The sequence below is a fragment of the Trachurus trachurus genome, assembly GCF_905171665.1.
Source record: "Trachurus trachurus genome assembly, chromosome: 14".
NCBI lineage: Eukaryota > Metazoa > Chordata > Actinopteri > Carangiformes > Carangidae > Trachurus > Trachurus trachurus.
The window spans coordinates 23,927,578-23,939,984 of record NC_139903.1 but is presented as its reverse complement, the minus strand read 5'-3'; the positions used below and the strand labels follow the sequence as shown (position 1 = coordinate 23,939,984).

The 12,407-nt window shown below is 44.1% G+C and overlaps 1 protein-coding gene across 2 annotated transcripts; it reads left to right on the top strand.

Annotated features, from left to right (window-relative positions):
• Positions 1 to 965: 965 nt before the first annotated feature.
• scaf4a (SR-related CTD-associated factor 4a) lies at positions 966 to 10,106 on the top strand. 2 transcript variants are annotated; one of them, XM_083986539.1, is made up of 19 exons: positions 966 to 1,137; positions 2,614 to 2,697; positions 2,823 to 2,867; positions 2,972 to 3,133; positions 3,243 to 3,375; positions 3,698 to 3,834; positions 3,953 to 4,138; positions 4,276 to 4,361; positions 4,503 to 4,587; positions 4,790 to 4,966; positions 5,116 to 5,189; positions 5,337 to 5,527; positions 5,718 to 5,818; positions 6,318 to 6,431; positions 6,546 to 6,702; positions 6,785 to 6,912; positions 7,172 to 7,325; positions 7,706 to 7,861; positions 8,787 to 10,106. In XM_083986539.1, the coding sequence occupies exons 1-19, from the start codon at positions 1,108 to 1,110 to the stop codon at positions 10,007 to 10,009; spliced, it is 3,423 nt and encodes a 1,140-aa protein (XP_083842665.1). In that variant the 5' UTR covers positions 966 to 1,107; the 3' UTR covers positions 10,010 to 10,106. The 2 variants fall into 2 exon arrangements, with proteins under 2 accessions (XP_083842665.1, XP_083842664.1); XM_083986538.1 differs by having other exon boundaries at positions 3,953 to 4,144.
• Positions 10,107 to 12,407: the final 2,301 nt, after the last annotated feature.

Sequence of the window (12,407 nt, the reverse complement as noted above, 5' to 3'; positions counted from 1 at the left end):
AACTGTTAAACCGTATTTATCCCGGTCCGGTAAAAGTCGGAGACGAGCTACGGTTAGCATGGCTAACACGGAGCTAACGCGGAGCTAACACGGAGCTAACGTTAGCCGTGTGACTCGATTATTCACATTAACTATAAATTAACTTGTCTTGGACGGTGACAGTCTCATGTTCTCCGGTCAGAACACACAGGAGAACATGGGAAAGTAATCAGTGGTCTTCTGGAATATACAACAAATTAAATATAATTTTTATGCGTTCAGAAAAAGAAAAAAATACTCACCGAACCGTGATATCAGCTCCCTCCGGGTCTGTTAGCACCGTCGGACAAGGTGAAACGAAAACTGGGTGAAATTAATTAACTGCCAGCACTGCACCTGTGCTGTCTATCATCCACACATATCGACAAAATATCAGAAATTAAATTAAAACTGACTGAACACAATACGCAAACGACGGGAGGTCCCCTCGGTGTTAATCCTCGGTGTCTGATCCACTGTGTCTGACCTGCGACGTCTCAGTCATCAGGCTGTCAATCATATTCCGTGCTGGAAGGTGATTGGTCAGTTATACCAACCAGGAAGGACTAATATCTAAATAATTATAGATTTTTTTTCAGAAGGACCACCAGGTCATATTTAAGGATGATAAACTTTAGCTGTTTAGACCGTTATCAGTTGAGAAAAAAAATTATTGAGCGAGTATTTCATGATTGAAAATGAATGGGAGTGGATTGGAACCAGGGCTTTCTGCAGCCACCCCCTGCAGGATGCGGCTGGGATTGCACGTAAAGTCACTTCCGCATAGGCTTCACTTTTCAGACCGGAAGTCTACGTCCATTTTTTTTTACAGTCTATGGTAAGACCAAATCAATCAGCCCAGCCCTCCTCTCCCTGGAGCAGCCCGCCACCCAGCGGACAAGCGGTGTAACCACATGGTTGAATCCCAGCATGCTTTGCCGTGCCCGCCGACCCGAGCAGCTACCGATGCTAGGCTAACTGCCGTTAGCTACCGGGAGGCGGACATGTTGTACCGACCCTTCCTTGAATAAACACCGCTGTAAGTAGAGAACCGGGAGCTGAGGGGGAGGCTCGGAGCGCGGGGCAACCATGGACGCTGTCAACGCCTTCAACCAGGAGGTAAGCCGCCTTCGGGGCTCCGTGAGACCCCGGACTCACCGAGCCCGGCGGTGCTGGTCACGGTGCTGTGCAGCAGCGGAGCTAGCCGAGCAGGACCGACCTGTGGGCCTCTCTCACCGAGCTAGCTGGACATGTCCGTCTTAAATGGCTATGGGCTAATCGAGTTAGCGTCCGTGTTGCAACCCTGTGGCGCAAATATTGCTGTTACTCAAACAAATGACAGTATTGTGTGCTAACTAGGAAGCTAACACAACGTTAGCCAATCAACACTGGCTCCTGCACCAGCGTGAATATTGGGCAGTGGGAGTGTGGTCACTAACATTGTTGATTACAATGCCACCCAGCATGCACTGTTCTGGTGTTGTTGTCACTTTGTAAGCCTAGAAACAGACCTGTCTCTATAATCTGTGTTTGTCCAGTCAGCTGAAGCCGTTAAAAGTTCAGTTAGTGGACTGGTCCAGCCACCTAAAGGTGTTTTTGGATGCTATCGGTTCTGTAGCCAGTCCTCATGCTCATACTTGTTTGTTGCACCACATCGTTTAATCCCCAGGGCTATGTGCACCTTCTGGTTCTTCTTGAACAGTTTTGAGTAGTTTCAATTGCACAGAAACGGAGAAAGTGGTAGTCTTCCCTGTATGCAAATCACAGTTAGACTCAGGACAGATGTGTCTGCCTATACATGTCCATATTGTCAATATAAAGGCAAACATGCACTGTGGGCTTGTGTAAAGGAGTTTCTCTCAGACACACAACCATTTTGTTTAGTTTAGAGTAAAGAGAGCAAAATCCATTGACACTCATCTGCTGTGTGCGGTTTATTTCCAATTTCTTTCCATCGTGGTAACTAAGCTTTAATGTTGTCATGTAACATAATGAGAGTTGTACAGCTGTGTGTTGAACCCCTGGATCCTCACCTGAGAGCATCCATGGTGGTGTATCGCTGCATTTCATCAGACTTGAGTCTGTGGGTATCGAGGGTTTAGAGCGGGTGGGAAATGAAAGTAACAGACATTTACAACACACATCACCGGTCCCAACACAGTCCCAGGTCTTTGTCAGAGAATAATGAAGAATACAACAGTCACTCACACAACCTAACATTGCAAAACAATCACAAAACTACAAAACCAACAGAGAGTCATCTTTCAGATTATGCAGTTGTAGCATCCAGTGAAAGATCTATCCCATAAACAAATAGACGTTTAGATGATGATCAGCCTATTAAGACTGGGGTTATAATACCAGTTTAAATTCCACCACCTGTGACAGAAACATTGTTGTTAAAGCTTGACTGTATCACGGTTGAGTGAAATGTGGATTTGGAAATGAAAACCAGTGGGAAACAAGTCATTTGCATGAACTCTGACGACTCTGTCATTCCTCTACCAGTGTCCTCTCGGTCTTTTCGTATATTTTTTTCCTCCTCTCCCAGGCCTCCTCTTGTGTCACTCATCTATTATTTCTCTCTGTCTCTAGTTATTCTCACTGATGGACTCCAAGCCCCCGATCTCTCGGGCAAAGATGATCTCCATCACCAAATCAGCCATCAAAGCTATGAAAGTAAGAATGAGTTTTCCTTGTTTTGGGTCACTTCTCTGTCTGTTTGAGCTATATTCTCTTATATAGCTTGACTTTTGAGCTAATATCTAGCTTCTGACACGATCTCTTGCTCCTCTTTTTCTCAGCTCTACAAACATGTGGTACAGATTGTGGAAAAGTTTATCAAGAAGGTGAGACACACAGGTCTAAATTCAGTTATCGCACTATTTCTCCATGCTAAATTTGTATACGCTCACTCTGGAATCTGTTTACTCCCTCTCTCTGCTCTCCTCAGTGCAAGCCTGAGTACAAGGTAGCAGGCCTGTATGTGGTTGATTCCATCGTCAGGCAGTCCAGACATCAGTTTGGATCGGACAAGGACGTGTTTGGCCCAAGGTTTACCAAAAACATTACAGGGACTTTTGAGAACCTCTGCCTTTGCCCGGTCGAGGACAGGGTAAGAACAGTTGTGACAGTGCTGTTGCAGTCACAAATACTTCTGTTATCTCTTCCTGTTATTTCCCCTGCTTCATCTTGTCCCTTGTGTTTTAATTCTCCTTTCGTAGAGTAAGATTGTGCGGGTGTTGAATCTGTGGCAGAAGAACGGGGTGTTCAAGATCGAGGTTATTCAGCCTCTTTTGGACATGGCAGCTGGCTCTAGCAGTGCTGCTGCACCCTATACAGGTGCAGATGAGCCAGGTAATGTGTGTGTATGCGTACATGTGGCAGTAGTGATTCTTGTAAGACTGTGGTGTTCTTTTGAAATATTCAGTTTTCTTCATTTGTGTGTGTAATTTCTATCAGCACAAACTGATACTTCCTAACTGATACGAATGATTGATTAGAAAAAAAAACATAAGCTATTTCAAAAATATGTGGGTGGTGATCAGCCAAAAGACAAACACAATATTTAATCAAAAAATTGAATGTAGATGGGTGGAAGTATCAGGGAATAATGCTGGCATTTGAATGCATCTGTGTGCTCCTCACACATTAAAGCTCTCTCTCCCTCTTCCGTCAGGTTCCTCTCCGCCTCCAGCCAAAGAGCCAGTTACCGCAGTAACGGCAAACTCCACCATGACATCTGCAGCTCAGCTGCAAACCTCTGATGCCTTTGCTGCTGTGGCGCAGCTCTTCCAGTCCTCACAGGGCCAGCAGGTGAGTTTTTACTAATGTGGCCCAATGTGTCTACTCTTATAGTGTTGCCATTTCTTGCACATGTCTTAGACAAACCACCAAACAATATTGATTTTTTTTCTATCACTGGCATTTATAGCTGCAACAGATGCTCCAGAACTTTCAGCAGCAGCCAGCGAAGCCTGACGCCAACGCTCAGCCTCATCTCCATACCATCCAAACACAGGGCCAAAACATCACCACTATGCCGAGCATGGTCACCCCACAGCTCCTCCAGCCCACCCAACCCACTCCGCCCATCCAACAGAAAACGGCCTTCGACAAGGTGACGGTGAGTTTCCTTTTTTGTTACATATGCAGCTATATTAACGGCAGCACTATGAAGTATGATGGAGTAAAAACATTTGTTTTTGCCATTTTAAACATGTCACCCTTACATTCATTACATGTCTCTCTCTTTAGAAACTGCTGGACCGTTTTGACTATGACGATGAACCAGAGGTTGGAGAAGAAACAAAGAAGGATGACATGGCTTCACAGGCCTCCTTGTAAGCTCTTGATGTGTTTCATATATTACAACCAATCTGTGATGCCAAGGAGTGGGAAGCTTTGATTGATTTTTTTTTTAAACTCAGAAATGAAATGAAAGCTATGAAGCTGATGGTGTTTTTTTTTTTTTATCATGACAGTATGCAGCAGCCTCCAGCCTTCCCACAGCACGTGGAGCACTTTAAACCACCAATGATCAACGTGTCTCAAGACCTCTCACAACAGGTAGTAAGATTGTATTTTTTTATTGTGAAAGAAATAACCTTTCCTGACAAGTCTTGTTCTTTTAATTCATTGTTTGATTGGTTGCTTTTTTAACATACTTATTTTTGAATGCAAAATATAGTATAAAATAATATGCACTGTGCAGTACATGTTGTTTATTTGTGGATGGCAGGAGAATATTTACTGTGGTTCTGATCGTCAGGTTCATCTCCCTCCCAACGGTCAGCTCCAGGCCTATGGTTTACCACCAGGGCAAAACTTCCCAGTCATGATACCTCCTATGGGCCATGCCCTGCCAGGACAGCCCCTCCCTGGTTCTGCTGGGCCTCCAGGCTTCCCAGGTGTATACCCTCCCCACAACGCAGCCCAGCAACAACAGGTAACAATACGTAATACTGATACAAGTAATATTCATGCTCATATTTTTGTAACAATGTTAAATTCTGTGGATAGAAACGGCTGAGCTGGAAGACGAAGAATTATTTACTCATCATGACTGTATTTTCTTCATACTATTATCATTATCAGGATATGTCCATGGATGTGGACCGCTCATCCATGAGGGATGGAAGACATGGTCGAAGGTCACACTCGGGCTCCAGGTAAGAATTAGAAATGGGTCACTACCTGTGAAAGTTGGTTTCTTCTGTGTGATTTGTTCTTTTCTATTTATTCTCCCTTCATGTGCTCTTGCTATGTGAATCTGTGATAACCGTAATATGAATCGTGTTGCTTTTATTTCACTTCAGGTCTCCAAAGCGGAGGAGGTCACGGTCTAATTCCCGTACACGACGGTCCAGGCACAGGAGATCCCGCTCGCGCTCCAGAGACCGCCGTCACCATTCCCCACGCTCTCGCTCACAGGAGCGCAGGGAGAGAGAGAAGGAGAGAGAGCGGCGGCAGAAAGGCCTCCCACCACTCAAGAGCGAGACACTAAGCAGTGAGTCATGAACCTTTTATCTGTCTACATTTATTCAGGGAGAATGGGACCTGAAAGTAGATTTTTCAAACAACGGATGATGGCATCCATCAGATACCAAGTATTTCATATATTTTTGAATTTCTGAGTTGTTTTTCATAAAGGATTTCTGATTCTGATTCATGATACATTTTTATGTTTCCTTTTTCAGTTTGCAGTACAACTCTGTGGGTTGGCCAGCTGGACAAAAGAACACAACAGCAAGATGTTGCCTGTTTACTGGAGGAGTTTGGGCAGATAGAATCCATCAATGTAAGTGGACTTGTAGAGATCAGCCAGCTGGGACTACACCCTGTGGTTTGTAGCAACAGAAATTGTATATTCCCATCTATGTGAGAGATCAAAAGGTTTTTTTTCCTAACATCTCTCCTAGTCTTCTTGTAGTAGAAATGGTATAATATATATTTTTTGCGTAAGTCATTACTTGAACAGCTGTGCTATGTAGTTAGTGTGAATGCTGAAAGTTACTGATGGGTTTGATTCCTGCCTTTGCATGTCGCATCACTATGTGTCAATTTATTTTGCTAATTCAGCAATGGTGTTCAGCTGCTTTCAGCATTCGCACGTAATTCCTTCAGGAAATGCATTTTCTAGTTTATACTTAATACTTAAATTAATGTGAGTATGTTTTTAAATACTAACCTATTTAAAAAAGGGGACCACAGTGTAGTAATTTGAAGTCTAAGCCTCTGAGGAAAACACACTCAGCTTGTATTTTTGCTCATCTGCCTGTTTGTCCTCTCTTCTTTAGATGATCCCTCCACGTGGCTGTGCCTACATTGTCATGATACACAGGCAAGATGCCTACAGGGCTCTACAGAAGCTCAGTAGAGGATCATACAAAGTTAACCAGAAGGCCATCAAGGTGAGTGTGCCACACAGGTGCTTGTGAAGTAATGAACTGCTAAACCAAAAGTCAGAAAATAAAAGATGGAGAAATGTTTAATTGACTGGTTTTTTTTTTGTTATTTATTTCCAGATTGCTTGGGCCTTGAATAAAGGCATAAAGCCTGAGTTTAAGCAGTACTGGGATGTGGAGCTGGGTGTCACCTATATACCTTGGTCTAAAATCAGAGAGGACCAGTTGGAGGAGCTAAAAGAAGGAGGAATACTGGATGTGGACACCCTATCACCAGGTAAAATGCCTGACAGGCACAAACATATTAGGACAGGAAATTGTTTGCTATCTCACAAGTCTGAATTGTTTATCTCCTCCAGAGTGGAGTGGAGCGAGGAAGAGTCTAGACCACCCAGAGGAGCACACCCCCAACGGCCGCTCGGAGCCACAGCAGCCTGAGGAGACGCAGGGATTACCTGTGTCTGCTGCAGCTGCTCCTCCTGCACAGGTAAACCACAGCTGCAAAATGTTATTGTTGTTCTATTACAACATTAAGAAAAAATAAATATGGGTAAAGATAAATAAAACTTGATCTATACACATCTGCTCCATACTTGCATTCAAATAGATAAGATGGCATAGATAATATAACACCATTTTTATTCTTTCAGGAAGTTACCTGCTGTGTATAACCAGAGTGTCACTTAGAAGTTTAACAAATCCTTTCTCATTTGAAATCTGCATTAAATCCCTGCACATGTTCTCAGGTCCCTCCAATGCAGCAGCCAATGGTTGGTGTGGGTTCTCTCCAGCCTCCTGTGTTTCCTGGTCCCATGGGCATACCTCCACCTTCCTTCCCCCCAGGCGTCCCACCTCCTCCTTTCATCAGGCCTGGCTTCAACCCTATGCAGATGCCTCCAGGTAGCGCCTCCTACGACTGTCATTACACCTTTTCTCACTGGATTTTATGTAGTCGCTTTCTGTCACGCAGTGCCTGCTCTCAAATTATGGTCAAAGGGAAGCGTCTTGTACTGTGATGTTAAGAAGATCTTTTATGTGTAGTTGCTAGGTTTCGGTCACTTTTTTTATATTAAATTCCAAAAAATCACACAGGAACACAAGCACAACACACACTCAACACTCACTCATAAGATCATGTGTAATGATTTAATACATCTGTGATGATGCTCATGCAGATTTCCTCTAATAGAGGTCTGTTTGTCTGATTTTCTGTTCAATTGAACTGGACTATACTTTCTAGGAAGAAACCTAACCTAACCTAACCTAACCTCCTCTTTCAGGCTTTCCACCCCCAGGTGGCATGCCTTTAGGTCCCCCACCACCTTCCAAAGGTGGGGTTGAGGACCCGGCTCTGGACCCGGCGGGCCTGGGAAACCGGAAAAATGACGAGGTCCCAGAGGGTTCCAACATCTTCAACAACCAGATGGGACCTATGGGTGAGTGATTTGTTGTTTCTCACCCCATCATAGAAAGTCTGCCATTAAAACTAGGGCCAGTCAAAAAAGTTAAAAAAATGTCGTGTGTGAGATTATTAGGGGCGACCCCGAATAGTGGACTATTTGATGATTCAGTTCGGTCTGATTCGACTATCAACCTCATTGGCGAATCATTGCAAAATGTGGTTATGAAAAAAGATTGTACCATTCTGAATATATAGGGGTGCTCCATGGTGCTGAACATCTGATATACATATATATTTTTTGTTTTCTTATAATATAGGCGTGACTATTTTGATACAAAAATTACAGTGAGTGCTTGAGCGCTGGAGCACCCATCTCTCTCGCGCTCTCTACTTGATGTCGTTTCCCTTCAATGGAGGGCCTAAAGTTTATATAATAACGGAGCAGTTACGAGACGGAGTTGTTTTCGAGGTAAACTCAAGCAAATCCGCTGATGTGTGTTTCCGTCGGGGGGAGTTTTTCGACAAGCAGTCTCTGCATTTGCCTCGAAAACAACTTGGTCTCATAACGTTCCTTTATTATCTCATAGCGTGGTGAATGTGCAGGTCACAACTTGTCCACCAGAGCGTTTTGGAGTTGTTGGATTGTGTATTTGATGAGTTTGATGAGGGAAACCAAGAAATCCCATGAGCCTCCGTAACGTAGCTCTGAGCAGCTCGCGGCTCTGCTCCACTGTTCTAAAAATAGCTTGCACCGACAATTAAAGGTAACAAACCTACTGCTAAGACTATAGGGATTATGGCAATGGGCCAATTTGCCAAAATGTTGAACTATCCCTTTAAGGCAAAATCTGACAAATCAAATTTGACTCTGAAAATCCTTAGTTGTTATACAATAAAGTCAGTACAGTAGATTGAGGGGTTGAAATTAAAGCTGTATTTTGTGTTTGTTTTGTCATCAGGTAACCAACTGGGTATACACCCAGGTGCGCCGCCAGGTGCTCTTTCGGGTCTCCCTCCGGGCGGACCCCCAGGTGCTCTTCCAGGCGGCCCTCCAGGAAACATGCAGCCCCCCTCTGGTGGTCTGCTTGGTGCACGGCCTGGTATAATCCCACTCCAGCGACCTCCCGTTCCCCCACTACCGCACATGCAGCGTTTCCCTCCACCCCACGTGACCAGATCTCCTCACCCCAACATGCCCCCTATGCCCCCACAGATGATGCCCAGGGGACCGCACCCTCAGCTGATGCACCACGAGCCCCCTCAGCCTAAAGGAGGCTTTGGGATGCTCCCTCCCCACAACATGAGGGCTCCTTTCCCTCCACATGGGCACGGCCCTCCACCTCAGGGCCCCCCGCCTCCTTTTATCAGACCAGGGGGTCCTCGTGGCCTGGATGGGCCTGAAGAAATGGATGCCAGACCGTTCAGGGGAGACAGGCCCGGTTTCAGGGACCGAGAGCCGGAGAGGGACAGAGACTGGGATCGGGACAGGGACAGAGAGCGAGACAGAGGTTTTGGAGGCGGAAGGCGTCCATTCGGTGACGGAGGGAGAGGAGGAGGAGGAGGAGGAGGAGGAGGAGGTGGTGACAGGATGGATGGGAGGGACAGGCTCGGAGGCTGGCAGGAAGATGGCGGCAACCACCGCGGAGGATGGGACAGAGACAGAGACAGGGATAGGGACCGAGACCGCGATCGGGACAGAGACAGAGACAGACGGGACTGGAGGGAGAGGCGAAGCAGCCTGGACAGCGACAGAGAACGCGGGAGGGGCGACGATGGGGAGAGGGATCACGGGAGAGGGGACGGAGGAGAAAGAGGAAAGGGAGACGGAGGGAGTCGAGACAGAGGGAGAGGAGCCGAAGGAAAAGAAGGGGACCGGCCAAGGCGGTCCGAACGACGAGAGAGGACCACGCGCTGGGACAGGGACGACCGCTTGGCCGAAATAGAAAACATGGACAAATTTCGGACCTCTAATAGCACCGAGCAACCTTGTGTGACTCCTGCAGTTACCACGGAAACCAGTAAAGAACCAAGCGCGGCGGACGCCTCTCAACAAAAGGCTGAATCAGAACATGTAGCTTCGTCCCCGGAGGCGAGCGCTGCAGAAGGAGAGCCGGCGCCCTCTGAGCCCTCACCCTCGGCTCCTAGTGCACCCACAGAAACAAAAGAGGAAGCAGCTTCATAAACTGGCTCACTGTTCCCTCAGCCAGAGACTGCTGTGAACCACTGAGACATGACAACGGTGTTTTTCACCATGGTAGCCAACCTCAACTCCTGGCAGACGCATTTCGTGAACAAACGTCTCCCACACACGTCGTCAAACATATAATATTTTTTAGAATTCACGGTCAAAGTTTTTTGCTTTGCATCGATGTCTCAAAACACACAACCTCGTGAAAGTCCGTTTGCAATAATGGCTGTAGTTGAATATTGGCTGTCACCTCTAGTTTCTCTCCTTCCTGTAAGTTGTAAGACTAAACATACTAGTGCTTGCATGTTAACTTAGCTCTGCTCATCAGAGGTTAATGTGATGACAGCAGCTCACATTATTTTACTCATCTTGGTATGCAGAGGAAACAAAATGATTTCTATGGCACAGACTTATTTTTACTTCATGGCCTCATCTGTGCTATAGCTGGCACTCTTCAACAAAGTGTGAATATATTCTTTTTTTTTTTACTTGCCAAAATGCCATGTCAAACACTGAATTTCTTCTTAATCAATTCTTGGTTTTCATTTCACCTTGTTTTTCTTGTCAGCCAGTGAGGCACAGCTTTGAAAGGACTATGGTGGCCTTAAACTCCAGTCAAGTTGCTCGTAGGTATTTTATGAATTGGGGGACAACATCCTTCTTGATGTTGTGGTAACATCCATCAGTCCAGTAACTGGCGTATCTGTGACGTACACATTTACTGGCCAATACCCAGAGTCCTTAAAAAAAAATCCACTCTCGACATGTTTAATTTAAGTTTTTAAGAATTGTTTTAGTACTGTCAGTGCTGAGACTCTTGCAGACACAGGAATGATTTGAAGCTGAGCTTTTTCTTGCAAGGTTTCTGAATCTAACTTTAGTAGACTTTTTTTTTTTTATTGTTAACAGGAATTACACCCAATTCCTTGTGAAAAAAAGATTTTCATTCTAATATTATTTAAGAATGTTTTACATTCTTTGACTGTACTGTATTTACCCAGATGTGACTTTACAGTAAAGTTGCTATGATAATTTTTTATTCATATAGTTTCATTACAGAAATATTGGACAAACCAATCATTGTAGAGGCTGAAAACCAAGGACTTAAACGTTATCGTTGGCATAATATATTTTCCTTTGTTTAGACATTGTCACTAATGGACTAAAGAGGCATTTCAGACAAGACATTTCAACGTAAGATGCACCACAACTGACAAGGAAAGATTACTTATGTCCAGTTGTATCGGGGTTTAGCTCCCTTGGGATATATAGGAAATAAAGAAATGTGGTTTTATGTAAGTGGGCTTCATATCAGAGGTTGGAGGGACATAAAAAGGAATGAATTTTGACCCGTATAAGCAACAGCTGTTCAAAAACAGATGGATTCTCATCTAGGCATCTGTGAAATGTTTAGATGGTCAGTTTTTCAAAACTAACATCATACAAGTTATGCTGAAGTTAATTCCTCTGGAAATCCTCCAATGTGTATACTTTGTAATGTTTTTTTTTTCTTAAGTGTAAATTACACACTCCTGCCAAAAGGTGTATGTTTTATTTTTCAGTAAATGAAATAAAGCAAATCCTCCTGAACCTCCAACAGGATAACCCATATTCCACAAAAAAATGTGCAAAAAAAAGTTCAGGCCATATTTTGGCTTTTTGAGCATTTAGTATAAACACAAGTTGGCCACAAACTTGGTAAGCTTTATGTTAATGGAAGTATTTTCTTTGCCCTGTGTGTAAGGAAAGAAGGAGGCAAAGTAGATCAGAGCTGAGCTGCATTGTGTACTGGTATCTTCCTCTATTTGTCCAATGTGTGTCAGTCAAACTCATAAATACGTTTTGTCCACATGAAAATGCAAAGTGAAACCCTGTGGCTGAATTATTTTTTGTCTTTGATAAACACAGCTTTCAAACTTGGTGTTAGTGTTTCACTAAAGACACTGTATCTCATATTGATTACATTGTCAAAGTTTGAAGCTCAGATTCTGCAAGCCCCGTTCTCGTTCTTGAATAATTTTAACACCGAGGGCAAAAGCTAAAGTGATGGAATGAAGAGTACTGCTTGGGACACTGCTGTAAATATGCTTGTATCCCTGACACTTCTAAGGTCATGGTAATTGTTGTTTATAATCTGTGATTCGTTTATCAGAGAGAAACAAGCTGACTTGGAAGGAAGAACAGAGGCCCTTTGCTTTAATGTTTTTGATTCCTCGTGGTTCGAAAGTTGAAAGAGATGTTTCTATGATTTGTTTAAAAAAAACAACAAAAGACATGGATTTAAAATCTTCAATATTTCAACCAGAGGAAATTGTTTTTAATAAACTATTTTTTTACCAAATCATTTTTGCTCATTCGGATTATATTCTGTTCTTATCCCACACTCAACAAA